Source organism: Pinus tabuliformis, chromosome J (genome assembly GCF_031772625.1).
Source record: "Pinus tabuliformis cultivar Carrire ecotype Pingquan chromosome J, CPIR1, whole genome shotgun sequence".
NCBI classification, from domain to species: domain Eukaryota; kingdom Viridiplantae; phylum Streptophyta; class Pinopsida; order Pinales; family Pinaceae; genus Pinus; species Pinus tabuliformis.
In genome coordinates this window covers 871,023,399-871,051,024 of record NC_142295.1, presented here as the reverse complement: position 1 = coordinate 871,051,024, position 27,626 = coordinate 871,023,399, and the positions used below count along the sequence as shown (strand labels likewise).

The 27,626-nt window shown below is 37.5% G+C and overlaps 1 protein-coding gene across 1 annotated transcript in view; it reads left to right on the top strand.

Annotated features, from left to right (window-relative positions):
• Positions 1-9,144: 9,144 nt before the first annotated feature.
• LOC149229450 (cystathionine gamma-synthase 1, chloroplastic-like) overlaps positions 9,145-27,626 on the top strand; it is an 80,546-nt gene continuing 62,064 nt past the window's right edge. The window contains exon 1 of the mRNA XM_089378653.1: positions 9,145-9,750. Coding sequence (XP_089234779.1) covers positions 9,327-9,750 — 424 coding nt within the window. The 5' untranslated portion in view covers positions 9,145-9,326. The remainder of the gene's footprint in view (positions 9,751-27,626) is intronic.

Sequence of the window (27,626 nt, the reverse complement as noted above, 5' to 3'; positions counted from 1 at the left end):
AACTATACAGAACATAGGTTGTCAACTAATTTAGAATTATTGTCAGTCTTATCATTAAGAAGGGTTGCAGTTCTAAATGTTGATTCTATCTTTTACTTGTAGGTTACCCATGAAGATTTCAATGAAGGAATAATTCAAGTTCAAGCTAAAAAGAAGTCCAACTTGAATTACTATGTGTAAACCTGCTTTTCATTGGATCATAATTACTATGCGTAAATCGACCTCAAATCTATGTCCAGGAGCCCAAAATTTGAGAATTGAGAGAGCACATTGAGAATTGAGAGACCCTCAAGAATAAATTATTAACGTTGGAGCAGTAGGTCTCAATGGCGTAGTCAGGAGGTCAGGCCCGACTTGAGGTCGGGGTCAGGCCTTGGTCTTCCTTCATTTCATAATGAAATCCCGACTCCAACACTTCCAACTACATTGACTCTAACACTTTCGACTACATGTTTTTCCATTAATACTTCTCTAAATATTTTACCCTCTAAATTGGAACAAAGTTTAGGGTAGCAAAGTTTACAGAGTGAAAACACATTTTCTCATGGGCGAAGAATAATAACAAATTCGTTTAATTTTCTAAAGTGGGTGCATATTGAAATCACGTGCGTCAAACAATTATATTAATGTCTTAGAACCAATGTGCAAGATACTTTAAAATGGAGCTTATTTTTTATTGAAATAAAATGGATGGCATCATTTTAATAAAGAGCCCAACTCAGATTTCTCGAACATTCACTTCAGTTTATGGCGGGTTGATTAATTTTATTTTTGGAAAGTTATTATGGGATACTAGAGCAGAAGTTTCACATATAAAACTTCTGATAAATCTAAAATTACCGCTATTAAACTTGTGAGTGTTGAAATGTATTTTTGATCAAGCTCAGTGTTCTATCCTCATGAGAGAGTAACTAGCTAAAATATGTTTTTAATCTTAAAAAGAAATTACTGTACAATTGGTCAATGTTAATATAAGGTTAAATATATGTTTAAACACCATTTAAGTGGAGGTCAATGTTAATATAAGGTTAAATATATGTTTAAGTGGAGCTTCTTCCATTCTCACCGCATTTATGAGTCAACTCGAAAGCCAAGAATCATTTATTTCTAGCAAAAAATGACATAATACAAAAAAAAATCGCAATTAAAATTAAGAATTTTGATCAATTCTCATTAAAGTTTATTTTATACAGTTTATTTGGTATAAAATAATTGATAAATAAGTGTACCACTATTAAAATATTCTTTATATAATTGTCAAACACTCAAAACTTTTAAATAATATTTGATCTAAGGTCATTAACATGGCTTTGCATAAGGAAACTTATTATGTTTTTATTTGTAATCACAATTTTGGAAGTGAAATGTGCAAGTCCGGAGTCGGGCCTTCGGGCCAAACGCTGGCCTGTAGGACTAGTCGGGTTCAAGGAAGTCAGACTCATTGTTTGCGTGAGGACATGGGACCCCGACCACGACTAGTCGGAAGTCGAGCCTCTAAGATCTGTTGATCATGTTTGTGTGAGGAGGTAAGACCCTGACCTCAACTAGTCTTTGATAACGTACCAGTTAGCCATGCTTTTTTGACTTCTTCACTTATTATTTTAAAAAGATGAACACTAGCGTATTAGGTATATATTTTTTATTATTTTATTTTTATCAATAAAAATGTAATTGCTTATTGGATTTTTCTAATTTTATAAATTTGTTTAATCAATTTAAATAATTTTATTCTTTATGTTAGTTTTGAGAATTGAATCATGTTGAAAAGATAATAATCAATTCTTCTTAATTTAAAGTAAACTCAAAAATTATATATATATATATATATATATATATATATATATTTCTATGTTAAATAAAAAAATAAATTATATGTATATTTTTATATAAAAACCAACTGAGAAAATTATATATATAATTTATATAAAAAATAATTGAGATTTTAAAGTTTTTCAAAGATGCTAGATGTGTAATTATTTTTCCATTCAACATGAAGTTAATATATGACATTTAAGATCTCTTAGCGAAAGAATATAAATAGATTTAATAATTTTATATAAATTTAGTCTAAATATTTTAGAATATTAAAATTTAATTAAAAAATGTATAATTTTTTTTTAGCAGGACTACATCTTCAACAAGTCCAGTATATCACTGGGATTCCATGGGAAACAAGTCAAATATATCATTGGGATTCGATGGGAAACAAGTCTAATATATCACTGGGATTCCATGGGAATTGAACTATTGACTTCACATCAAGCATCGAATCACCATCTATCCAAGACCCCGTGGACTAAAATGTATAATTATTTTATTAAGACTTTTTTAGTCTAAATATTTTAGAATATTAAAATTTAATTATTAAATATCAAAATAATATTTTTTATTTATATATAATAAAATTAAATATTTTTTTGGATAGACATGAAATATTGTTAAATAAGTCAAGTACAACAAAACTAATAACTAGAAGTAATGAATGAAATGTTAGTTTTATAACATTATTAGAACTTTTAAGTGACTCGTTTAGAGAAGTTGCAAAAAGTAAACAAAACTAATAACTAGAAGTAATGATGAATGAAATGTTAGTTTTATAACATTATTAGAACTTTTAAGTGACTGATTTAGAGAAGTTGCAAAAAGTAAAGTAAGATGTAATTTTGTTTATTGATTTAAAAGTAAAAGCAATGATGTTTTTATGTAGGATATTTATAAACTTTTATTGAGGGGTTCTCGTTTTTTCCTAGAAAAGATTTAACTGTAAAACACCAGGAGGAATGAAGGGAGGAAATGTTAAAGGTTAGGGCAGCAAGAGATGAAGGCAAGAGAGCATGGATTTATAAAGGAAAAGCTGTGATAGTGCGATTTGGACCCCCTTCCAAAACAAACCAGCAAGATGGTAATAAAGAAGAGGCAACAAACTCTTCAACAAGAAATCAGGAAGCAAGTTTAGTATGGGAAAGTAGGGACAAAGACTCAAATGTGAGTCTTGCATGTCAAAATAAATAGCAATCAAATCATACCTAGGTTTCCTTAAGATTAGTTTGTTGGAACTGTAGAGGTTACCCATGGAGACGAGGACCTGGGTTAGGGCCTATTGCGGAAGATAGAGACATAATTTGCCTCATAGAAACACATGAGCGTGAAGGGTGCAAAACACATATGTTTGAAGGATACTGGAAGATGGAAGTGTGGAACAAGGCAACATGGAATGGCAAAGGGCACGGGGGTATCATGGTTTTAGTAAGGGAGAAAGAAGGTCGTTTCATTCAGTTAGAAAAAGAAGACTTAAATAAGCAATTCTTTTGGTTTAAAATATTAGAAAATGGAAACCACATTAGAATTGTAGCATGCTATTTTGCGCTACAAGTTTAAAAAATCTACAAAGGTAGAGGGCTTGACCACAAAGATCTATTTGTAGCCTTAAAAGCGGATATTGCAACATATTCACGGTTAGGTGAAGTCCTTATAATGGGTGATTTCAATTATAGGACTACAAGTGAGCAAGCTAACATTCTTTACTCTAAAGAGGATTGCGACCGTATTTGGCTTACAAAAGAGAGTAATCATCAGTGGGAAAGAATTTTAGAGGACAAGCGTTGCAATCTCTTTGGTGAACAATTGCTTACTTTATGTGGGGCCTTTGATTTAGTCATTTGTAATGGCTTGACTAGATGGGCAAAGTCTGGTAATTTCACTTGCAATACTTACAATGGAGCAAGTGTAGTAGATTATGTAATTTTCTCACATGGTTTGTGTGAGAAAATGGAGGAAGTTTTGATTGGAGATCAGCTGTGGGACTTAAAATCAGATCACAAGCCAATTTATTTATGTTTCTCTTGGACTAGAAAGAAACAATTAGAGTAAAAAATTCAGCATGTCCAACAAAATCTCCCACAAGGCAAAATTCTTTTGACCCCATAAAATTGTAATACCTTCAAAATGACGCTAGAGAGGCTCTTCGAGAAGGAGAAAATCGCAATTCATAGCCTTCATAGTCATGAATTAACACATTTAATTCAATGCGCACTTGCAAAGTGCAAAAGAGCAAAAATTAAGAAGCCTGAAACAAATTGCTTTCCGGTTATTGCTTGGCTTGACAAAGAATGCAAAAAGGAAAGGAGAATGTGGAAAGAGTCAAACAAGGATAACATAAATCTCAAAGCTTACAAGAAGTTATTAAACAAGAAAAAGGCTGATTTCATGGTTTCAAGGAGGGAAGAACTAATCTTCCTTGGGAAAAATAATCCCAAATTATTTTGGAAGGAGCTCCAATTGAAAAAGATACAAACTAGAAATAGTATTACAGCTTCTAAATGGTTTGACTATGCAAGACAACTCTACGAGCAGGATCCCAAGGTTGACCCTCCCCCCTTGGTCAACACTGATACTGAACTCTTCACGGTGCAAGAGGTAGAGATGGGTATCAAGAAGTTGGATGTTGGAAAAGCAAAAGACTTAGCTGAACTCCAAGCCGAATATCTAAAGTGGGGCTCAAAGATTCTTGCGCCTCACATTACAAAAATTTTCAACAACATCTTACAATAGGGGCTCCACAGATTGGGCAACTAGTTTGACAATACCTCTTTTCAAGAGCAGTGACGTCAATAATCCATCCAATTATAGGACCATCATGATAAACCCTTTGTTTGAAACGCTATTTGGAAGCATGCTAGAAAACAAAATTAGCAAGTGGGTAGAAGAAAGAGATAAGCGTGCTAAAGGGCAAGTAGGTTTTAGACCTAAACATTCCACAGTTGATCATTGTATAACCTTAAGGCACATCATTGAAAAAGTTTGGGAGAAAAATGAATAAGTCTTTTGTTGCTTTATTGATTTTAGAAAAGCGTTTGACTCAGTTCCTAGGGATAAGCTTTGGCATAGAATGGAGGAACTTAGGGTTCTTAAACATTTGAGAGCTGTCGTGCATAGGCTGTATGAAGAGGTGAAAGTCAAAATTAGAACTTCAACAGGCATTTCTGAAAGTTTTAGAAGCGATATCGAGGTCAAGTAAGGATGCCCACTCTCTCCTCCCCTTTTTGGTTTATATATCGACAAGCTTGAGGAGTGGTTAAATTCGCAAGGGGGTGATGGTATCTATTTGGCTAAGTTTGTTATAAGGTTTTTTTTGTATGCAGATGACCTTATTTTGATTGCTAAATCGACTCTTGGTTTGCAAGAGCACTTACTATCCCTTGAGCATTTTTGTAGAAGTGTGGGGATGCAAGTCAATACCAGCAAAACGAAAGTAGTGGTTTTCTCTAAGAAAAGAAAACATAACCAACATAAGTTCTACTTTGGAGGCAACATTCTTGAAGAAGTTGCAGATTACAAATACTTAGGAATTGACTTCAACAAAAATCTAAGTTGGAATGGTTGTAGAAAGAAAAGAACTTTGGGGGGTTGGAAAGCATTTTATGCTTTTCAAAATAGGTGTAGAGAGGCAGAGTTATGGGACTGGAAAACCACACAAACTCTTTTTGGGCTTCTAGAGATTCCAATGATTCTCTATGGTTGTGAACTATGGGCCAACAATACATCCAACATGTAGTGGAGACAAATTGAGAAAATTCGGAAGCGTTTGATTACAAACAAATTCAAGATTAAAAGTGCAGTTCCTTATGCTATCTTGTTAAGTGAAACATGGACTGCTCCTATTGAAGCAATTGCTATGGTGCGAGCCATAAGGTATTTAAAAAAAATGAGCAAATGGAAGAGGGTAGATGGCCTAAGGTTGTCTTAATGAGAGATTGTGCAAGAGAAAAAAAACTTGGATGCAACAAAATAACAAATGTTTTAGTAAATGAAGTATTTGCTTGAACGCATGTCCCATAAACAACAAAGAGATAAAAGCTTTTGTTATGGAAAAGTTCCACAAGCGTATTTGGGACAAGGAGCTAGGAAGAAAGAAAAAGTACTATATTGAAGTGTTTAATTCCACTCATAGTCATTAACCAAAAGCATACATAGAGGCCAATATATCTTGTAGAGCCAAAATTCTCATTGCTCAATTAAGGACTAATTCTCATCAACTCCGTTGTGAAACAGGGCACTGGAAAAGGCCAAAAGAAGTGTGGGAGGAAAGAGTATGCATTTTTTTGTTCTTCCGGAAAAGTGGTAAAAAAAAAAAAAAAAAAAAAAAAAAACCATTTCATTTTAGAATGTGAGGCCTTCAAAGACAACAGGGAAAGTTATGCAGATATGCTAGCAACTATCTCTCGGGATAATCTATTTAGCGAGGGGTTTGTCAAAAAGTTGGGAGCATTTATTTTGAAGCTTCATAGAAAAATGGCCGAATACATCAAGCAGATGAAGAAACAATCTGTCCCATAGGCTATCTTTAGCCTTGTGGACGTTAAAATAATCTCTTTCTTTCTTAACAAATAATTAAAAGAAAATAAAAAAACATTTATTAAAAAACTTGAAATAAATAACTTTTATTAAAAACTTTAAAATAATATATATATTTTAATAAATATATGGTTAATAAATTATATTAATAAAAAATCGTTTTATTTCAAATAATTTTATTTTCGCATATAATATTTCAACTAAATAAACTAAAATCACATAATTCATATATGCAAATAAGCATTAACATGTTATCACTTAAAAGCAAAATTTTTTCTATAAAAATCATATAAAATAATATTTGCAACCCCTATAATTTCTTAAAAAAAACTACGATCACTTAAACCTGAATTCATGTTACCCTTGACTTTTGTTTTTAAAAATAAAAATTTAAAAACTATAGATCACTTAAACTTGAATACATGTTACCACTTGACTTTTGTTTTTAAAAATAATAATTTATTATTATTTATATGTGCATTTTTCCTATGGTTTTTATATTATTTTAAATTTAGTTTTATAATAAATATTTTAGTTTTAAATTTAATTTTATAATAAATATTTTTGTTTTAAATTTATTTTTATAATAAATGTTTTTGTTTTATAATTTTGTTTTCATTGTATTTTAAAAACTTAACCAATTATATTAATATTTAAATAAATAATTACTCATTCATTTGTGAATGATTACAATTTTTGTCTTATGTAGTATAAAAATTCAATTATTACTTCTTCAATATTTTTTTCTTATAATTATTTTTTCTCTATATTTTTTTTCGATAATAAAATTAGTGGACTATGGTTGTGAACTATGGGTCAACAATACATCCAACATGCAGTGGAGACAAATTGTGAAACAGGGAGTGCTCCTATTGAAGCAATTGCTATGGTGCGAGTCATAAGGTATTTAAAAAAATTGAGCAAATGGAAGAGGGTATATGACCTAAGATTGTCTTTAATGAGAGATTGTGTAAGAGAAAAAAAACTTGGATGCAACAAAACAACAAATGTTTTAGTAAATGGGGTATTTGCTTGAACGGATGTTCCATAAACAACAAAGAGATAAAAGCTTTTGTTATGGAAAAGTTCCACAAGCCTACTTGGGATAAGGAGCTAGGAAGAAAGAAAAAGTACCATATTGAAGTGTTTATTTCCACTCATAGTCATTAACCAAAAGCATACATAGAGGCCAATATATCTTGGAGAGCCAAAATTCTCATTGCTCAATTAAGGACTAATTCTCATCAACTCCGTTATGAAACAAGGCACTGCAAAAGGCCAAAAGAAGTGTGGGAAGAAAGAGTATGCATTTTTTTGTTCTTCCCGAAAAGTGGAAAAAAAAAGACATTTCGTTTTAGAATGTGAGGCCTTCAAAGACAATAGGGAAAGTTATGCAGCTATCTCTTGGGATAATCTATTTAGTGAGGGGTTTGTCAAAAAACTGGGAGCATTTATTTTGAAGCTTTACAGAAAAATGGCCGAATACATCAAGCAGATGAAGAAACAATCTGTCCCATAAGCTATCTTCAGCTCAAGCAGATGAAGAAACAATCTGTCCCATAAGCTATCTTCAGCTCAAGCAGATGAAGAAACAATGTGTCCCATAAGCTATCTTCAACTCAAGCAGATGAAGAAACAATCTATGAAGAAACAATCTGTCCCATAAGCTATCTTCAGCCTTGTGAACGTTAAAATAATCTCTTTATTTCTTAACAAATAATTAAAAGAAAATAAAAAACATTTATTAAAAAACTTGAAATAAATAACTTTTATTAAAAACTTTAAAATAATATATATATTTTAATAAATATGTTGTTAATAAATTATATTAATAAAAAATCGTTTTATTTCAAATAATTTTATTTTCTTATATATTATTTCAACCAAATAAACTAAAATCACATAATTCATATATGCAAATAAGCATTAACATGTTATCACTTAAAAGCAAAATTTTTCCATAAAAATCATACAAGATAATTTTTGCAATAAACAAAAAATTTCCTCTATAAATTCTAAAGAAAAAGACTATAGGTCACTTAAACTTGAATTCATCTTATCACTTGACTTTTATTTTTAAAAATATTTAAAAAAAAAAAAAAAAATTTAAAAACTATGGATGACTTAAACTTGAATTCATGTTACCACTTGACTTTTGTTTTTAAAAACAATAATTTATTTATTATTTATATGTGCATTTTTCTTATGGTTTTTATATTATTCTAAATTTAAATTTATAATAAATATTTTTGTTTTATAATTTTCTTTTCATTGTATTTTAAAAACTTAACCAATTATATTAATATTTAAATAAATAATTATTATATTAATATTTAAATAAATAATTACTCATTCATTTGTGAATGATTACAACTTTTCTCTTATGTTGTATAAAAATTCAATTATTACCTCTTCAATATTTCTTTATTATAATTATTTTTTCTGCACATTTCTTTCGATAATAAAATTAGTGGACCGGGGACTGACTACAACATTTCATCTCGATGTGTTTGTCTAATCCTTTTCTAGATGTAACGTTTGTGGGTCCAGGTAAGTTTTTTTCATATTTATAATTTAGAAAGCCAGCCTATTATTTTGAAAATTAGGTGAATAATTTTAACTAAACCATAAACCCCAGTTTAACCACAATGACATAAATAAAAACTAAATAATTAAACCCCAGTTTAACCACAATCACATAAATAAATAATTAAAGTATGTGAAAATAATATCTGACGTAGTGATAAACTTGGAAGGTGGTGGGATGGAACGCAGAAAGAAGCATTTTATATTTCTACGGCGGTGAAGCAGAAGTAAAACGGGAAAAGTGGTTGAATCCAGTCGGCAGACGAGGCCGGACTTTTCACTAGTGGTTTATAAATATCCAACAGCAAGACAAGCCCGGCGTCAGGTTTTCTTTTCTCCCACAGATCCGGCGTTGGAAATTGTCAGAGGGCCAAATTGTACCAGCCATGGCCGTGGCAAATGTGTGCATGATAATGGGAGCACAGGTTGCAGGCCAGGCGAGAGCGCCGCCGCTCTTCGAGTGCCGGGCGGATCCCTCGGGCTCTGCGAAAAACGAGCGGTCAGACTCCCGGAGCTCCCCGCGGAAGGGATTCTTGAACGGGGCTGCCTTCTCAGGAGCTTCGGCGCCCCTGATTTTGAGGTTCCCTCCCAATTTCGTGAGGCAGCTGAGCATAAAGGCTCGCCGGAACTGTAGCAACATCGGCGTTGCGCAGGTGGTGGCGGCTTCTGTCACAAATATTCCGTTGTCCTCGCCCCCCGCGAACGCCGGGGAGCCCTTCGTGCTCAACGGGAATAATAGTGTACAGGCTGATGGCGCTCTGCTAGAGAAGGACTTTATTACCCCCGATGGAACCCTCGCCGTCCATGCCGGTAAAATATTTAGCCTTCACTCTGTAATCTTTTCTCGTTTTAGCTCATTCCTCGGCATCTTTGTTTGCATTTGGGATATTCAGGTGTCCATCCCTCCACTCAGAGTAAAATTAGGCCGAACTATAGTTATTTCCAATGTCGGTAGAAGGCTGGGTTTCATGCGCTTGAAGAGGGCGAGGGTTGGAATAATGAGCAGCTAACATCTATATCGTTAAACATCTGTATTTGCATTCTATGCACAAATCTTTTGTATAATATTTTAAGGCCCTTTTGCAGCTGCAGTTTGGTGAAGATAAAATGCGATGGTGCTTTGCGCTATAGTGTCTGAAAAATTAGCATGAATATTTGCAGTGTATTTGTGAAAGTTAGTACGAATCTTTGTACTGTAGTCTGTCAACGAAGTGCTAGTTTTGACATATTCTCTTGAACCATATGATTTTGCAATTCTGACTTGGCCATAAAAAATATATCTCTTTAAAAGAGGAAGCGGGGTAATAATTCTGAGCTTTAATTGTGATAATGTAATTGACCTACCAAAACGTAATTTATATATTTCACTAATTTGTATAACCATAGCGGGTGATCGAAGATGTGATCCCTATTTTCAGATCAGGTACAGATCGAAATCAAATGGGCTTGCTGTGAGCTTTTTTGAACTCGTGTGAAGCAAATTCTAAGTATTTAAAAAGTAAATATGTATTATTGTACTAAGTGAAGCAAAGATAACCAGAGCTGTGTATTATGATACAAGCCTTCCATGTCTTCGTTTGATTTTTGATTGATAGGCAAACAAAATTCTATGGAGTGCTCTGAATTAGTGCAATCTCTTTGTCTGCAAAATATACTTCGCAGTGAACCATCTTCTTTCATTCCTTCTCCATTTTGGACCATTGAATAATGGTTCATTTCATGTTTGTCTTTTGAAGTGGTCTTAGGTGTGACGTAGGGTAGAGTTTATTTCTGAAAGTCATTTTAGCCGTGACTGTATTCCGTCAAGAACCACTAGATCCACAATGCGTTGCCCAGAATTTGTAGTCTTGCATCACATCTGAGGTAATTTCGATAATTCAAAGTCTTTTATTTTCTCATACTTGTTGCGTTTTCTTGATTCAGTTATTGTAGTATCTGTTTTTTTTTTTAATATTTTCGTGGCTTTGTTGATCCTTAAAAAATCATTGATAGAGATTCTTGGAATTTCTATTATTTGTATTTCAACCCCTGACAATTTCTCTATTTCAATGGGACCTGTCATTGTTTTTTTATCAATATCGGATTCTTTGTTGGTTTTTTGCTCCATCATTCCTTTTTGTGACTTCTTTTCCCTTTTTAACATCTTTTCTCTATTTCAATGGGACCTGTCATTGTTTTTTATCAATATCGGATTCTTTGTTGGTTTGTTGCTCCATCATTTCTCTTTGTGACTTCTTTTCTCTTTTTAACTTTTTAATCTGTGACATCAAGTCTTGACTATTCTTGAGGTCAAAGGATAGTATCCTAACTACATTTGCTAGTGAGGTAACTAAATCTCCCAGAAACTGTGACAAGTAAAGCTCCCCTGTTAACCTACCACAAGTGCATTGGCACTCAGTGCATTTAGCCCTGTCACGTAAGTTTTCTAGTATTGTGCTGGCATCTCGCTTGTAGGTTCCATGAAAGCAAACAGGTGCAAGACTAATAAACTTGAATGAGGTTCATCTCTAAGATAAAGGGGTTTATTTTTGAAAGTTATTTTAACCGTGACTGTATTCTTTCAAGAACTACTAGATCCACAATGCGTTGCCCATTTGACAAATAGAATTTGTAGTCTTGCATCACATCTGAGGTAATTTCAATAAATCAAAGTCTTTTGTTCTCTCATACCTGTAGTGTTTGCTTGATTCAGTTTTTGTAGTTTGTCTTTTTTGTATATTTTCGTGGCTTTGTTGATCCTTGAAAAATTATCGATAGAGATACTTGGAATTTCCATTATTTGTACGTCAAAACCTGACAATTTCTCTATTTCAATGGGATGTGTCATTGTTTTTTAATCAATATCTGATTCTTTGTTTGTTTGTTGCTCCATCATTTCTTTTTGTGACTTCTTTTCACTTTTTAACCTCTTAATCTATGACATCAAGTGTTGACTATTCTTGTGGTCAAAGGATAGTATCCTAGCTACATTTGCTAGTGAGGGTAAGTAAATCTCCCAGAAACTTTGGCAAGTAAAAAACTCCCCTTTTAACCAACGACAAGTTCATTGGCACTCAATGCATTTAGTGTTGATTTTTGGTAGCATTGGATGTGCTCTAGCCATGAAAACTGGTGGAGAGGCTAAGGCACACGAGATGTAGAATCGGATGTGCTCTAGCCATGAAAATTGGTGGAGAGGCTAAGACACATGAAATCTCCAAAACCCAGAAATTGTTTGGAGAAATTCCACCCGATGAAGAGATATTAAAATAATTAATATTTTTAATGAGTTCCTATATCTAAACTTAGGAAAATCAAAATATTAATGTATATTAATATAATATGGGTGAGAAAGTTTTAAATAACGAGAATCAAACCAGATCTAATAGTCAACAGGGAAAGTATAAGAGGAGGCTTGAGGGTTAGTTGGAGAATACACCAAGAGAGATCAAAAATTCGATTTTCTGGGGTGAGGTTTGCTGAGGAAATCGAGTTAGTGATCAGTTGCAGCGAGGGGCAGTTCAACAAGGGATTTTGATCTAACGTTGAAGAATACATATCAGAGAGGCAACGCAAAGCTTAGGAGGGCTGACGTAGAGGCTAAGGAGGCCAGCACAGAAGTCGAAGGGGCAGACACAGAGGATGCAGAAAGCTGCAAAGGTTGACGCAGACATCACAGAGGCTAACGTTGGGTTGAAGAGGCTATGCTAAGGAGGTTTTGTGGGGCAGACTGAGAGCAGATCAGTCGGGAGAGGGTGATGTAATTCCAGAGAGGGTGACACAGTTCTAGTGGAGTGTTTGGAGTAGCTTTCGCTGTCCAGCACAAGGAACAATCAGAGTCACTGTGGTGTTGATCATCTGGTCGCTGATTTGTCGGAGTATCTGTCTCTGGAGAGAGGTACTATTGCCAAGAATATTCTCTGAAGGGTGAGCCATTTCTGGCACCCTAGTTGTATTCAGAAATCTGCTTAATAATAAAACCCTCATATATGTTGCATCGGTTTTCTTGAATTGGGATTTTTTGGGGACGATTGTCCAAAAATAACAGTGTTCCTTGTGTTGTCCCAGTTTATTTCAGTCGCTAATCTGTATATTTGTGAAGACTGCAATTGTGTTTACTTCGATGTTTATGTTATTAAATAACTTGTTAATGTAAAGAACAAGTAGGAGATAGTAAACCAGATATTGCAGTAGGGGTTTCTGATGTGATAGATTTAGAAGTTTTCACATGGTGTCAGAGCGATTGCAGATTAAAGAGGACTGAAGACACCAGCTGAAGAAATCTGAGAATTTGCAGCAGAGAAGCGGTTGTCCCGAGAGACAATGTTGTTCCAGAGCTGAAGAGGCAAGATGAGTGATGCAGTGCAAAGAGGGTGACACAAAGGCTCACATAGAGCCCACGTGAGCATTTTGAGCCAGAAGAAGGGCAAGCACAAAGGCAGAGAGGGGCAGAATAGGCTCACACAGAGCCACACCATCTTTCTCAGCGAGGAAGGATTGACGTAGTTGGCCGGGAGGAGCAATTTCAGCCCAAGGCGTGATTGCGCAGAGCTTGAAGGGCTCAGATTCTTTAGTTGCCAGAGCTAAGGGAGCTGTGTAGATTGTGATTTGAGGAGCTGGTGGGACGTTGTTTTTGTCTGTGTAGAACAATGTCTAAGGAGACGGAACCAAGGTAGAGAGAAGCACTACCTTGACAGATTTCTAGCCAAGAAATCTAGATCCGAGTTACAGCGGCAAAGGAGGATTGAAGAGGAGTGATTCGATAGTTGGTAGGAGGATTCCCAGGAGGGAAGTCGAGACTCAAAGGGAGTCTAGAAGAGGAGCAGAGATGGCAGTTAACGGATGGAGGGATCATGACAGATTGGACGAGGCTTTCAATTTTGTCATCTGGAAGGCCAGGATCTTGGCTTTTCTAGATAAACATCGCATGAAGGACTATGCCTTGAAAACCATAGCTGTCCTAGTTGACCCTGATGCAAATGAGAAGTATGAGGAGGCCATGGCGAAATGCATGATTCTAGATGGGGTCAAGGATCATCTAATACCACATATTGCTTAGAAGTCAACAGCAAGGGAGATGTCGGAGACCCTAACCACCTTATACTAGGGCTCTTCCGTGCAACGGAAGATATTATTGGAAAATTAGCTGAGGTCATATCAGATGCAGAAAGGAGAGGAGATAGATCACTTCCTTCTCAAGTTTCAAGGAATTCGCGACCAACTTACTTCTGTGGGTCTACACCGGATCCAGAGTTTATGGTCAGGATTGCTTTGAATGCAGTCTCCGAGGACTGGGAGACGTTTGTCCAAAGCATTTTGGGCAGAGCAACTCTCCCCAGTTAGGAGGAGATGTGGGCAGCTCTTCGACAGGAAGAGATCAGGAGGTTGACCAAGGGGAGAGTAGTGGTAATGGAGTTCGAGTCAAGAAAGAGGAGGAGGAGGGTGCGACTTTAGCATCTACGAGACAACAGGGGGTTCAGAAGAGGAAGAAGAAGGACATCTCCAAGGTCAAGTGCTTCAACTGTGTGGAGCTGGGACATTATGCCTGTTAGTGCCCCAAGAAGAAAGGCAAGGGAGAAGCTTCCGTTTGAAAGGTAGCTCCAGCAAAGGTGGAGAAGGATGTTGAGACTGATGACGATTATGCCAAGAGTGCTCATGCACCTCTAGAGAAGAGGTGGGGAGACATCAAGTTGTAGTCAGGAGGACTACATGGAGGGGTAGGATCCTTGAGGTGCCCAAACTCTTGGATCACATTCGGCTACGGGAGCCCTTAACGATAATAGCATGATGACAGGTGTTGGGTGGAGCAAAGTGTGATGGAGCGACAAGGCAATGCTAGAGTGCAAAAGTCTGTAGTAGCACAGTGGAGGTTGCAGTAGTGTGAGAGGCACAGAAGAGGTGCAGTGCAGTGGCAGCAGAGGGACCACATGATAACAATAGATGTGTCTTCAACATCACAAGGTTTCTAGACTGACTGGGATGTTAGTATTTGGGTGAAGTCAGTTACTTCTCGGTAACTGAGTTGTAGTGCAACAATTAGCAGTGGCAGTGCTATAGGCAGCATGAGGCAACATTTTGAGAGGGAACTGCAGTACAAATGTAGCAATGGCAGTGGCAGTGTCATGGGAAGCAGTACAAGAAGCAACAGTGTAGTTGATGAGGCGGCATGCCAAGCATTGGCACAGGTACCGATGCAGAGGATCATTGTGATGTTTCTATGGTGAAGCATTACTAGAGCACATTCCTCGGTAAGAGGGAGTGTTGATTTTTGGTAGCATCGGTTGTGCTCTAGCCATGAAAACTGGTGGAGACGCTACTCCAAGACCTAGAAATCGTTTGGAGAAATTCCACCCGGATGAAGAGATATTAAAATAATTAATATTTTTAATGACTTCCTAAATCTAAACTTAGGAAAATTAAAATATTAATGTGTATTAATATAATATGGGTAATAAAGTTCTAAATAACGAGGATCAAGCCCAATCTAATCTTAGTTGTTGATTAGGGACTTAATCTTGACCGTTGAATCATCAACAGGAAAAGTATAAGAGGAGGCTTGAGGGTCAGTTGGAGATACACCAAGAGAGATCAAGAATTCGATTTTCTCGGGCGAAGTTTGTTGAGGAAATCAAGTTAGTGATTAGTTGCAACGAGGGGCAGTTCAGCAAGGGATTTCGATTCGAGGCTGAAGAATACATATCAAAGAGGCAACAAAATGCCAGAAGAGGCAACGCAAAGCCTAGGAGGGCAGACGCAGAGGCTAAGGAGGCCAGCGCAAAGGACGCAAAAGCTGAAGGGGCAGACGCAGAGGCTAAGGAGGCCAACACAGAGGACGCAGAAGCTGAAGGGGCAGACGCAGAGGCTAAGGAGGCCAGCGCAGAGGATGCAAAAGCTGAAGGCGCAGATGCAGAGGATGCAAAGGTTGACGTAGAAAGCTGCAAAGGTTGATGCAGACAACACAAAGGGTTGTAGAGGCTGACGCTGGGCTGAAGAGGCTGTTCTGAGGAGGTGCTGTGGGGCACACTGAGAGTAGATCAGCTGGGAGAGGGTGATGCAATTCCAGAGGAGTGCTTGGAGCAGCTTTTGTTGTCCAGCACACAAGGAATAGTCAGAGTCACTGTGGTTTTGATCATTCGGTTGCTGATTTGCCGGAATATTTGTCTCCGGAGAGAGGTACTACTACCAAGGATATTCTTTGAAGGGTCAGCCATTTTTGGCACCCTAGTTGTATTCATAAATCTGCTTAATAATAAAAACCTCATATAAGCTGCACTGGTTTTCTCGAATTGGGCTTTTTGGGGATGATTGTCCAAAAATAACGGTGTCCCCTGTGTTGTCTCAGTTTATTTCAGTTGCTGATCTGTATATTTGTGAAGGCTGCAATTGTGTTTACTTCAATGTTTATGTTATTAAATAGCTTGTCAATGTAAAAAACAAGTAGGAGATAGTAAATCAGAGATTGCAATAGGGGTTTCTGATGTGTTAGATTCAGAAATTTTCACATTTAGCCTTGTCAAGACTCACGCTAGTGTTCTAATATTGTGCTGGCATCTCGCTTGTAGGTTCCTTGAAAGCAAAAAGGTGCAAGACTAATCAATAGACTGAGAGTCATCTCTAATAAGATACAACAAAATTCCAGCGCACATTCATGGTGCACTAATTCATACTGATGGTAAAATATCATTAATCCGTGACAAGGAAACACAAGACATATGCTTCTATTCTTTTGTGGAGAGTCATTAACAGCTTGACATTAAAAATTGGAATATTCATGCAACAATTTAGCTGCCCTTTATAATTCATGAAATGCTGTCAATAATACAATTACTTTTTGTAAGTGTATTATATTGACTTAGGTCTTATAATAATGATAATATCTTATCATTACTACTACCGCTGCCACGACCACCATTTACATCTCCCGTTATATTAGATATTACTTATGGAATATTCTGCTGATTAATATATTTACCTACAACACTGGGAAAAAGAACTTTCATTGAATGAGAGTGGGAGCATGCCTAACTTCATTACAAAAGGGCCTGGATCTTAGATTCTATGGGCTCACTCAGATAAAACCTCTCAAGAAGATATTAGGGAACTAGATATTTTGCTTACATCTGTTTTATATACCTGGTCTGTGGGCAGCATCCCTGACATGCTGAGGATAGTCGTCTGCGATCAAAACAATGTGGAGATCAAGTTAAAGCAAAAGTTGTCAATTCCACAATCTTCAATTAGCATTGTTAACCTTTGTGAATAGTTGATTAGATAATCAATATACTTGCATCGCATGATCTCCATGTACCAACCAACAATTTTGTTCAAAGTCATAAAAAATTTCTTATGAGTGAGGGCATTTGTTATCTATATTGGTCTTCTAGCCTCAACTACCAAGAGAAAGTTGATTGAAATTGGCCGGTAGAGGTTGTTACACAAATTTGTCACTCACAAGGGAATGAACTATCCGTTGGTCTGTAAAGTAATTTTCCAGGCTATGACATATTTTTTGCAAAGGTTCTTGAAGTAAAAAAACTGTCCTATGATTTGTTCTTTGATCCTTTGGTCCAGGTGCAACGGAGATAGCATAGGGAATTGGACATGATGCATGTTCATGAGCTTTGATCTCTTCCAATCATGTGTAGCCCTACTCTTACAACAGCCTATCACAATCTTGTGGTTTCCTGGCTATGTTGGCTTATAAAATTATCATGCAGTTGTGAACAATGTTTCATGCCAGATTGTCGTGGTTGCCTTATGCCACTAGGTTGTAGAATGAAATATGCTCAGTTAAAGATAGAATTGGCAGCAACCAAGCTGGAATATGGATCCTACTACATATATTGTTAGATTTTCTTAAACCAGGGTAAGCAGACTTTGCACTCAAAGAATCCCTAACCTACTAGATAGGCGAGCCTTAAGAGCCACAAAAAACTACTGTTCTAAATTGCTAATAATTCTAAAATCTGCTAACAGATATTGTAGAAAATATATAACTACAACTCTCAGGTTTGGCCTAACTCACATCACTCTTTTAAAGCAGGAAATAGAATTACAGCATAATTGCTTAATGTCTGTTAAATGTAAAACATAAACATAGTAGATTGACTGCCAAAACCTATTACTGCTTTTCCATTAATTCTGAAAGGAAATCTGCTACAGCAAGGTAATTCACTGCTTGCTGCTGAACTGAATAATTAAACCTATACCCTTACAACTAACTGAATTTAGACACAAGCTAAGTCACATGGTTTGGGTGTGAGTTCGGCAATGAATAGCTTCGGTTCGAGTTCGAGTTTGAATAATAAGAAATCAACATCAATAAACCTAAAAAATGCTATCATGGACTTGGAAACTGCAAGGATAGATTACAAGTTTGAGTTGTGACAGGAGGCTATGAGTTTTGAGTTATGGACTTGGTCAATGGCTACAAGGTTTGATAAGGTTTGCTGAACCTCAATTTTTTTTTTGTTTATTTTATTCCATGTTAGCCAAATTTTGAATCTCAAGGTTGAAGTTTGACGAACCTTGTGACATAGGATGCAAACTACAATTAAAGAACTACTAAGTGAATTGAAACTAACATATGCATTTCCATGTGTCCTCTTTTAATTGCAAACAACATGAAATCTCCTAGAACTGGAATCAAATGATAATGTTATCCTATCCTATCTATAGACTATAGCTAGTGCATGCATGCATGGATGTGCCTGAAATAATGGAATCCTAGATACAGTGACGTGCCCCTAGCCTTCTTAAATGCCACATCCTTGTCTACAAAGTTACAAACCACCACACAACACAGAAATCAATGCTGTACAGATATGCTGTGTGTGTGATACTGCTGTAACAGAAAAGTGCCCAATCAGCCCCATGTGTGTGTGTGTGCATGTGGTAGAATACTATTTGAGGTACACTCTCAAACACTCCTCCTTACTGAGGGCAGTGTTCTCCACAAATCCGTGTCTCTCCATGATCATCTGGAATTTCCCCTTTGCTAGGGACTTTGTCAAAATATTTTCAACCAATTTGTCTATATATATTCTAGAGCAACTGCCTGCTTTTGGATTCTATCCCTGAGAAAATGGTATTTGATGTCAATGTGCTTGGAGTGGTCGTGAAATATTGGATTCTTAGAGTTTGATACAATTTTGATTATCATTAGTAGATCATAGTAGGCTCCCAGATCTCACCTATCAGCTTTACAATCAGCATGCAAAGGCATATATCTTCACAACTAATAGTGCTACCTGCTATATACTTGACCTTTGGTGAACTCAGTGCTACTAAACGCTACTGCTTGTTGAACTAAGTAGTCACTTATGATGCCAAAGTTCAAACTGAAGCAACATCCCAAAGTACTTTTCCTGTCACTTTCATCTCCTGCCCATTTAGAATCAAGGAATCCATGCAGCATCAGTCACCATCTCTTGCATATTTCAGACCATAATGTTATCCTGCCCCTTAAATATCAGAGCACATGTTTTGAATCTATCCGGTGAACCTTCCTGAGCTCAACCATGTATTGGCTTAAGGTGTTGACAGCAAAACATATATTAGGCCTGGTGTCAACCGTCTATACATTGAAAAATCTAGGTTGCCATGTAACTTTAGATATGACATTATAGGAGTGGTCGTGTTTTGCACATGTTTTGTATCGTGCCTCTTAAATATCAGGGCATATGTTTTGCATCTATCCAGTGAATCTGCCTGTGCTCAACCATGAATTGGCTCAAGGTGTTCAATGCAAAACATATATTAGGCCTGGTGTCAACTGTCTATACGTTGAAAAATCTACCAAATCTAAATCTAAGTCACCATGTAACTTTAGATACGACATCATAGGAGTGGTCATGGGTTTACAATCAGTAGTGGATATTTTCCGTGCACAAGGAAAAACTTTCATTGTATCCCACCACACCTCTACACCCAAGAAATAGTGCATCAATTCAGTGCCCTTCATGCCAAACTCTTGTGGCAACACAACCTTGCACCTTCCAATGAGCTTCTTTAAACTCCTTGCAAGTATCATGCCACGGGTTGCATTAAGCCCGAAAAGGGATTTCTTCATGCAGACTTGGGTCTCATGTCCATGCACCTTAAATCCCCTCGGTTGAGTTATGTAAACTTCTTCCTAGATCAGGCCATTAAGGAGCGCTGTCTTAGCATCCATCTAATATAACTGCCAACCAAAAATAGATGCTAGGGACATAATGGTCATAATAGAAGTACACCTTGCCACTGGGGCAAAGGTTTTCTTATAGTCAACTCCCTCTTTTAGAGAGAATCATCATGATCTGAGCCTTGTGCGTTTGATGTTGGAACCAACTGCATGCTTTGCTTTGGTCTCATCACTATCTCCCACACATCATTCTTCATGATGGAGTTGTACTGTCCATAATGGATGTAGGAATTTACAGGGTAAGTTCCACAGAAAGAATACCAAAAGGACACCGCTCACAACCAGATCTCAAATCAATACACCAGTATTTTTGACGTGGTTAAAACCCTCAGAGTGCAAGGAGGGAAACAGTCCACGGCCTGTCCCAACGTGGGTACTACAGGCAATTTATTAATCAAAGAATGAAAATTTACATAAGCTTCTCTCATGCACGGATTACCCGAACAATGACCCTCCATGCGCTTTAAATAGAACTCATGGACCAATCGGGTGTCAAGCCACGGATCAAGTGTCGGTAATACCGAGGTGAGAGTGAACCGTCGGATCACTACATATCGTGACCGTCGGATTGTAAGTTACAAAATGTACAACGGTAAAGAAACACACTTTACCTAACTCTAACCTAACTCTATACTAGACCAAGTTGAACTTAACTATATCCTATGTGTCGGAATATCCTAACATCCCCCCTTAAGAACAACTTGGGATAGGATTGAAGGATTTACAAATATGACACAATAGGAGAAGGAAGGAGGCACTAGAGCCTATCCCCCCTTAGTGACAACTTCCTGAACTCCAAGCATATATCGAAGTTTAGTGAACTTCGCCTCTGTGAGAGCCTTTGTGAAGATGTCTGCAACCTGATCATCTGTTGGACAATATTGCACTTCAAGAACATGGTCATGAATGAGCTTTCTGATGAAGTGCATGTGTAGTTCAATGTGTTTGCTGCGCTGATGCTGGACTGGATCTTTGCATAGCTGAATGGCACTTTGATTATCACACCAAAGTGTGGTTGGATGCTGCTGCTCAAAGCCAAACTCTGATAGGATCTGACGAAGCCACAAGGCTTCCTTACTAGCTTCCACGGCACCACGATACTCTGCTTCTGCTGACGAAAGAGAAATGGCAGCCTGTTTCTTACAAGCCCATGTAATAGGTCCTGAACCAAGAGTGAAGACATAACCGGCAGTAGACTTCCGATCATCAGGGTCACCAGCCCAATCAGAATCAGTGAAACCAACTAACAGAGGAGCTGCTTTGGCACTGTAATGAATCCCAAACTGTACTGTACCTCGAACATAACGAAGTATTCTTTTAGCTGCTTTCCAATGACTTTCACGGGGGTTTTGCATAAAACGAGCAACAAGGCCAACAACAAAGGAAAGATCAGGACGAGTATGGGTTAAATACAAGAGTTTTCCGACAAGTTGACGGTATAAGGTAGCATCAACTTCAGGAGAAGTACAAGAGACTGAAAGTTTGACTCCAGACTGAAAGGGAGAAGGGGCTGGCTTACAGTCTTCCATGTGAAAATGACGAAGAATATCACAAGCATACTTGGACTGGGAAAGGAAAATACCCTCTTGGGATTGCAAGACTTGAAGACCGAGAAAATAGTGTAAGTGTCCTAAGTCTGTCATTTCAAATTTCTTTTTAAGGCTGGACTTCACATGGTTTATAAGGTTGGGATCACTACCAGTAAGAATAAGATCATCAACATAAAGAACAAGGATGATAAGAGAGTTGCCCACTTTCTTGGTGTAGACAGTATTGTCAGAATGACACCTAGAAAAGCCAGATTCTAAAAGAAAGCTATCCATTTTGGCATACCAAGCCCGAGGAGCTTGCTTGAGGCCATAAAGGGATTTCTTAAGTCGACAAACAAGGCTGGAGTCTGTTTGTATGAAGCCAATGGGTTGTTCCATATAGATTTCTTCCTGCAAGTCCCCATGCAAGAAGGCAGATTTAACATCCATCTGATGGACTTCCCATTTTAAAGAGGCAGCAAGGGAAAGAACAAGGCGGATAGAGTTCATTTTGGCAACAGGGGAGAAGGTTTCAGTGTAGTCAATGCCTTCAACCTGTGAAAAGCCCTTAGCAACGAGACGAGCTTTATGTTTATCAACTTTCCCATCTGGTCCATACTTGGTTCTGTAAACCCATTTACATCTAACAAGTTTGCGTCCCTTTGGTAGAGGAACAAGATCCCATGTATCATTTGTCATCAATGAATGATATTCTTCATTCATAGCTGCTTCCCAATGTGGATGGCCTGAAGCTTCTGCAAAAGTGTCAGGATCATGATTTACTGGAGCTTGAGCCAGTAAAGAAGAGGCTCTTTCAAACTGAGAACGTGTACGTCGCTGATCTGTAGGATCACCGGCAAGATCACCTGCTGCATCCCGAGTAGCACGGACCCATCTTGGAAGTTGAGGATCCTGAGAAGGTGGGGGAGGATTATCATCCTCGCTTTCATCATCTGAAGAAGAAATGTTTTCAAAATAGAAGAGATAGGAAGAGGTGGCACATCCGCCGGACTAGGCTCGCAGGCCGATTTATTTTCATCAAATTTTACATCTCTTCTAATGATAACATTTTTGGACTTAAATGGAATAAGTCTATAACCTTTTACATCTTCAGAATATCCAACAAAAGTACATTTCTCACTCTTAGGTTCTAAAGCTTTATGCTTTTCATCTGGAATATGGGCCCATGCTTCACTTCCAAACACACGAAAGTGACTTACATCTGGTTTAATGGAACTCCAAGCTTCTTCTGGAGTGATATTCTCTAGAACCTTAGTAGGAGTGCGATTGATTATATAATTTGCACAATTAATTGCTTCGGCCCAAAAACTAAGACTGAGTCCTTTAGATTGCAGCATACAATTAGCCATTTCCTTTAAGGTGCGATTTTTCCTTTCAGCTACACCATTTTGTTGTGGAGTGTATGGAACAGTATGTTGCATTTGAATTCCATTTTCGGTGCAAAAGTTGATGAATGTGTTTTTAACATATTCTCCACCATTATCAGTTCTTAGCTTAAGAATTTGATGTCCAGATTGTTTTTCAACAAAGGCTTTGAAGGCCAAAAAAGTGTTAAATACTTCGCTCTTGAGTTTTAAGAAGTATACCCAAGTGCGTCTGGAGAAATCATCAATGAAAGTTAAGAAGTACTTGCAGCCAGAGAATGAAGCAACAGGAAGAGGACCACATAAATCACTGTGCACAAGCTGTAAAGGGGCTGAGGCGTGCCAAGAGGCACGTTTGTCAAAACTGTCCCGATGATGTTTTCCGAGTACACATCCGGAACAAACACCATCTCTGCAAGATACCATAGGAAGACCTGTCACCATATTTTCTTTACATAGATGCTGAAGGGAGCGATAGTTTAAGTGACCAAATCGCTCATGCCAAAGTTTGCTCACTTCATCATTATGAGCAACAAATACTGAGGGAAGATTGGATGACCCAAAGTTGTGAAACTTATACAACCTTTTGGAATCATCAGCAAGACCAGTAGCTAGAATCTGTTTAGGATCTTTTAGATCCTTGATTACAACATCATGAGGTGAAAATTCAACAATTTTACCTTCACCTGAATGAGTTATCTGATAGACAGATAGAAGGTTGCAGGATAAGGTTGGAACACATAATACATCATTAAACTGACCATTGTCTAGATGAACAGTTCCAGTCCCTACAACATTAAGAGATCTATCATCACCAACATATATATTTTTGGTGTTACAATCATTTAAAGAAGAAAACATGGCTTGGTTTTTGGCCATGTGACAAGAGGCTCCAGAATCAATGAGCCACTCATGAGAATGAGAAGAAGAAGAAGATACATTTAATGCATAACCAGACTGAGATGATTGACAATGACATGCAGAAAGTGCCATTCCGGAAGTTGAAGTTGAAGTAGGCTCCACATGGATGTTATGTTTCTTCATTGCGGCTTCCAAGGCTTCCATCTTCTTAAAGCATTTAGATTCTAAGTGGCCATCTCGATTACAAAAGTTACAATGTCTATCAGTCTTCTTCCATTTGTTTTTATTGGTCTTATCATTTTGCTGAAATGATCTTTCATTTTGAGGCTGAGATGGTTTAGGACCATTCTTTTGAGGATATGACTTCTTAGGATTCTTTGAATTTGGTTGCTGCTGGGCGGCTAACGCTTTCGTGGAAGAGTTTCCAAGATTAAGAAGACCAAGGTGTAAGAGTTTTTCTTGTTCTCTTATTAAGGAATCACAAAAGGAGTCAAAGGAAGGGGCCTTGTAGTCTTGTCCTTGACAAATGAAAGCTTCCCTTGTAGAATGGAAAGTGGAAACAAATACAGAGTAGGCTGGTCCCAACTTAGTAAGGATGGAATAAATAAGGTTACCATCTTCTTTCTTAACTTTAACACCTTCCAAGAGATATCTAAGGGTCTTGAATTTGGACAAGAAATCTTCAATGCAAGAAAAATTATTAGGATCCAAAGTAAGCAGCTCATTTTCAAGTTGATGGGCTCTAATTTCATTTTTAATCCCAAAAACTTTAGCAAGTTTTTCTAATGCTTCATGAGGAGTCTCAAGTTCTGCAATGTGGAATCTAAGATCAGGAGAAATAGACATCCCTATCAAACCACGTGCTTGATCTTGTCTATTTTCCCATTTTGCCGCCTTGTCTTCATCTTTTGGTTTCTTCTCTTGGTCTGTGGCTATTCTGAAGAGACCTTTACTTCTAAGTAAATCTTCCATGTAGGCTACCCATTGGAAGTAGTTAGTGCTGTCAAGAATGACTTGGCATGGACTTTCCATTTTTTAAAAAAAAACTGAAGCTGAAGATGCTGAAAGTAAGTGTTCCAATGGATAGATCTCGAAAAAATAGGCGGTTTTAAAAAAAACGGCTCTGAAAAAGGCTTCCGGATGAAGAAGTTATGGCTTTTTAAAAAAAAATTGTTGACGTTGCCGGCAAAGTGCGCGAATGTGCGGGAATGAAAAAATCCGCCCCCACAAAATGGAGACTTGAACCCAAGACCTCTACTCTCTTAAAATAGCTTTGAACCAATTGATCTATACAAAAAATTTGAGAGAGAGAGAGAGAGAGAGGGGGGGGGGCCTTGGTTTGCGTGCTTGCCTTGAGAAAGCTCTTTTTCCCTACAAAACACAAAACACAAAACCCAACACGAATATGCAAAGAAAAACGAACCTTGCGGCTCGAAGTTAGCTTTAGCCAAAAAACTAGAAATTAAAAAAAAAATCTCAAAGTTAGCTTTAGCCGAAAAACTAAATATTTTTCTCAATGTTTCTGATTTTCCGAGATCACACTAAGGTGCAGGGAAAAGAGCATACGCATGAGAAAAATCCTTCCTTTCTGTTTCTGATTTGCCCAGATCGCACAGAGTCGCAGGGCAAAGAGCATACGCAGAAATGAAAGGTATAGATCCGGTTAAAAAAAAGGCTAAATAAACTGAGACCGAAATAAGCAGAGAGAAAATAACAGTAAACTGCAAAAAAAAACACTGTATACCTCCCGATCTGAAAAATGACGCAGCTAGGGCTACCGGAAACCTTTTCGCGTGAAACGAAAGGGGTTCCTCACTGGAACAGATGCTCCGAACGCAACAGAGCAGTCCTCTCGGCCCGAAAGCAGTCAGAAACAGCAGATCTAGGAAACGACAGCCGCATGCAGTTCTACCGGCTTCAGATTTGGATCACCAACGGACGCGGCCCTCAAATAGCTCTGATACCATGTAGGAATTTACAGGGTAAGTTCCACAGAAAGAATACCAAAAGGACACCGCTCACAACCAGATCTCAAATCAATACACCAGTATTTTTGACGTGGTTAAAACCCTCAGAGTGCAAGGAGGGAAACAGTCCACGGCCTGTCCCAACGTGGGTACTACAGGCAATTTATTAATCAAAGAATGAAAATTTACATAAGCTTCTCTCATGCACGGATTACCCGAACAATGACCCTCCATGCGCTTTAAATAGAACTCATGGACCAATCGGGTGTCAAGCCACGGATCAAGTGTCGGTAATACCGAGGTGAGAGTGAACCGTCGGATCACTACATATCGTGACCGTCGGATTGTAAGTTACAAAATGTACAACAGTAAAGAAACACACTTTACCTAACTCTAACCTAACTCTATACTAGACCAAGTTGAACTTAACTATATCCTATGTGTCGGAATATCCTAACAATGGATCTTGCCATACTTACTCACTTATTATATCCTTATAATTGGAAGGCTTTATATCAATGATGGAAGACTTCAAGGCAACATAACTGGAAAGTTTCTTAGGAGGATGGCTTACATGAAGAAGTTGTTGGAGCACTAGAATGCTCTGTTGCGTTTTGCAATGTTTGTGTAAGTCACCTTTGCCTCCAATATTGGGTGGTAAAGTTGTCTTTGTACCTATATTGGACCTTATTTGGCTTGAACTACTTGAAACTTGTAGGTTGACACTTGGGGCAGTGAGTGTTGTCCTCTCAACCAATATTGGGGGCTCTCGGAAAAATTGTTCGTCCTCTTCTAACTTCACCTCTTCGCTTACTACTACCTTACTTTGTGAAGGAATATAGATCTTGTAAGCCTTAGAGGACTCATTGTAGCCAACTAGAATACCTTTCACTTTGGAGGGTTCAAGTTTCGTCTTTTCTCCTATGGAACATGAATGTAAATTGAACTTTCAAAACACCCTGAAATGAGAAACATCTGGTTTCTTTGTTGTGAAGGTTTTATGTGGCGTCTTCTCTTTGAACACCCTACTAGGACTGTAGTATGTGCTTTTGCATGCTCTGTTACCTTTTGCAATGTATGTGTAACTAACCTTTGCCTCCAAGCTATATTGGGTGTCAAGGATGTTTTTGTACCTGTCACCCACCAAAAAGTGGGTAAACCCACATGATAAATTTTTCTCCTCTGTGGACAGCCAACCAACCAGCAACCATATTGATCAACACAAGACATGATGCCATAGATTCTCCTCATATTGCCCTAGTCATATTTCTTTGTCCCATTTGGCATTCCTTCTTTAAGGTGGGTCATCCATCGGTAGCTACTTTAACCATTTTGTAATCATGTGCTTTTACTTAATATTTTTGGGCATACTAATATGAATCAAGGGGTGATCTGGATTATTGACCAATCTTGATTGTATTCTTGTTCCCTCACTTCACCTGGGAGGTTAGTCTTTGACTCTAGTCTAGTGGGACCTCCTTTGAGGCCTTAGGGTTATAGGAAGGACACTACCGGGGAGGCTATGATTGAAGTAGTATGCCCATGCTATTCCATACTTACCGCTTTCCATTTTTCCCTCCATTCCATATCCATTCTTCAGGCTAGTGTTCATTAGTCATTGGGATTGGCACCCTCTCTTCTTCATCCTTGAGTTTGGGCGGGAAAACTTTGCCGTGGAGGTTGATACAACTAAAAGAAAGGTAAAAGCAAAAGAATGCCACATTGAAAGAAAAAGATAAAATGCAAAAGATGGCTAGGACAAAAATTAGCGTGTGGGCAAAAT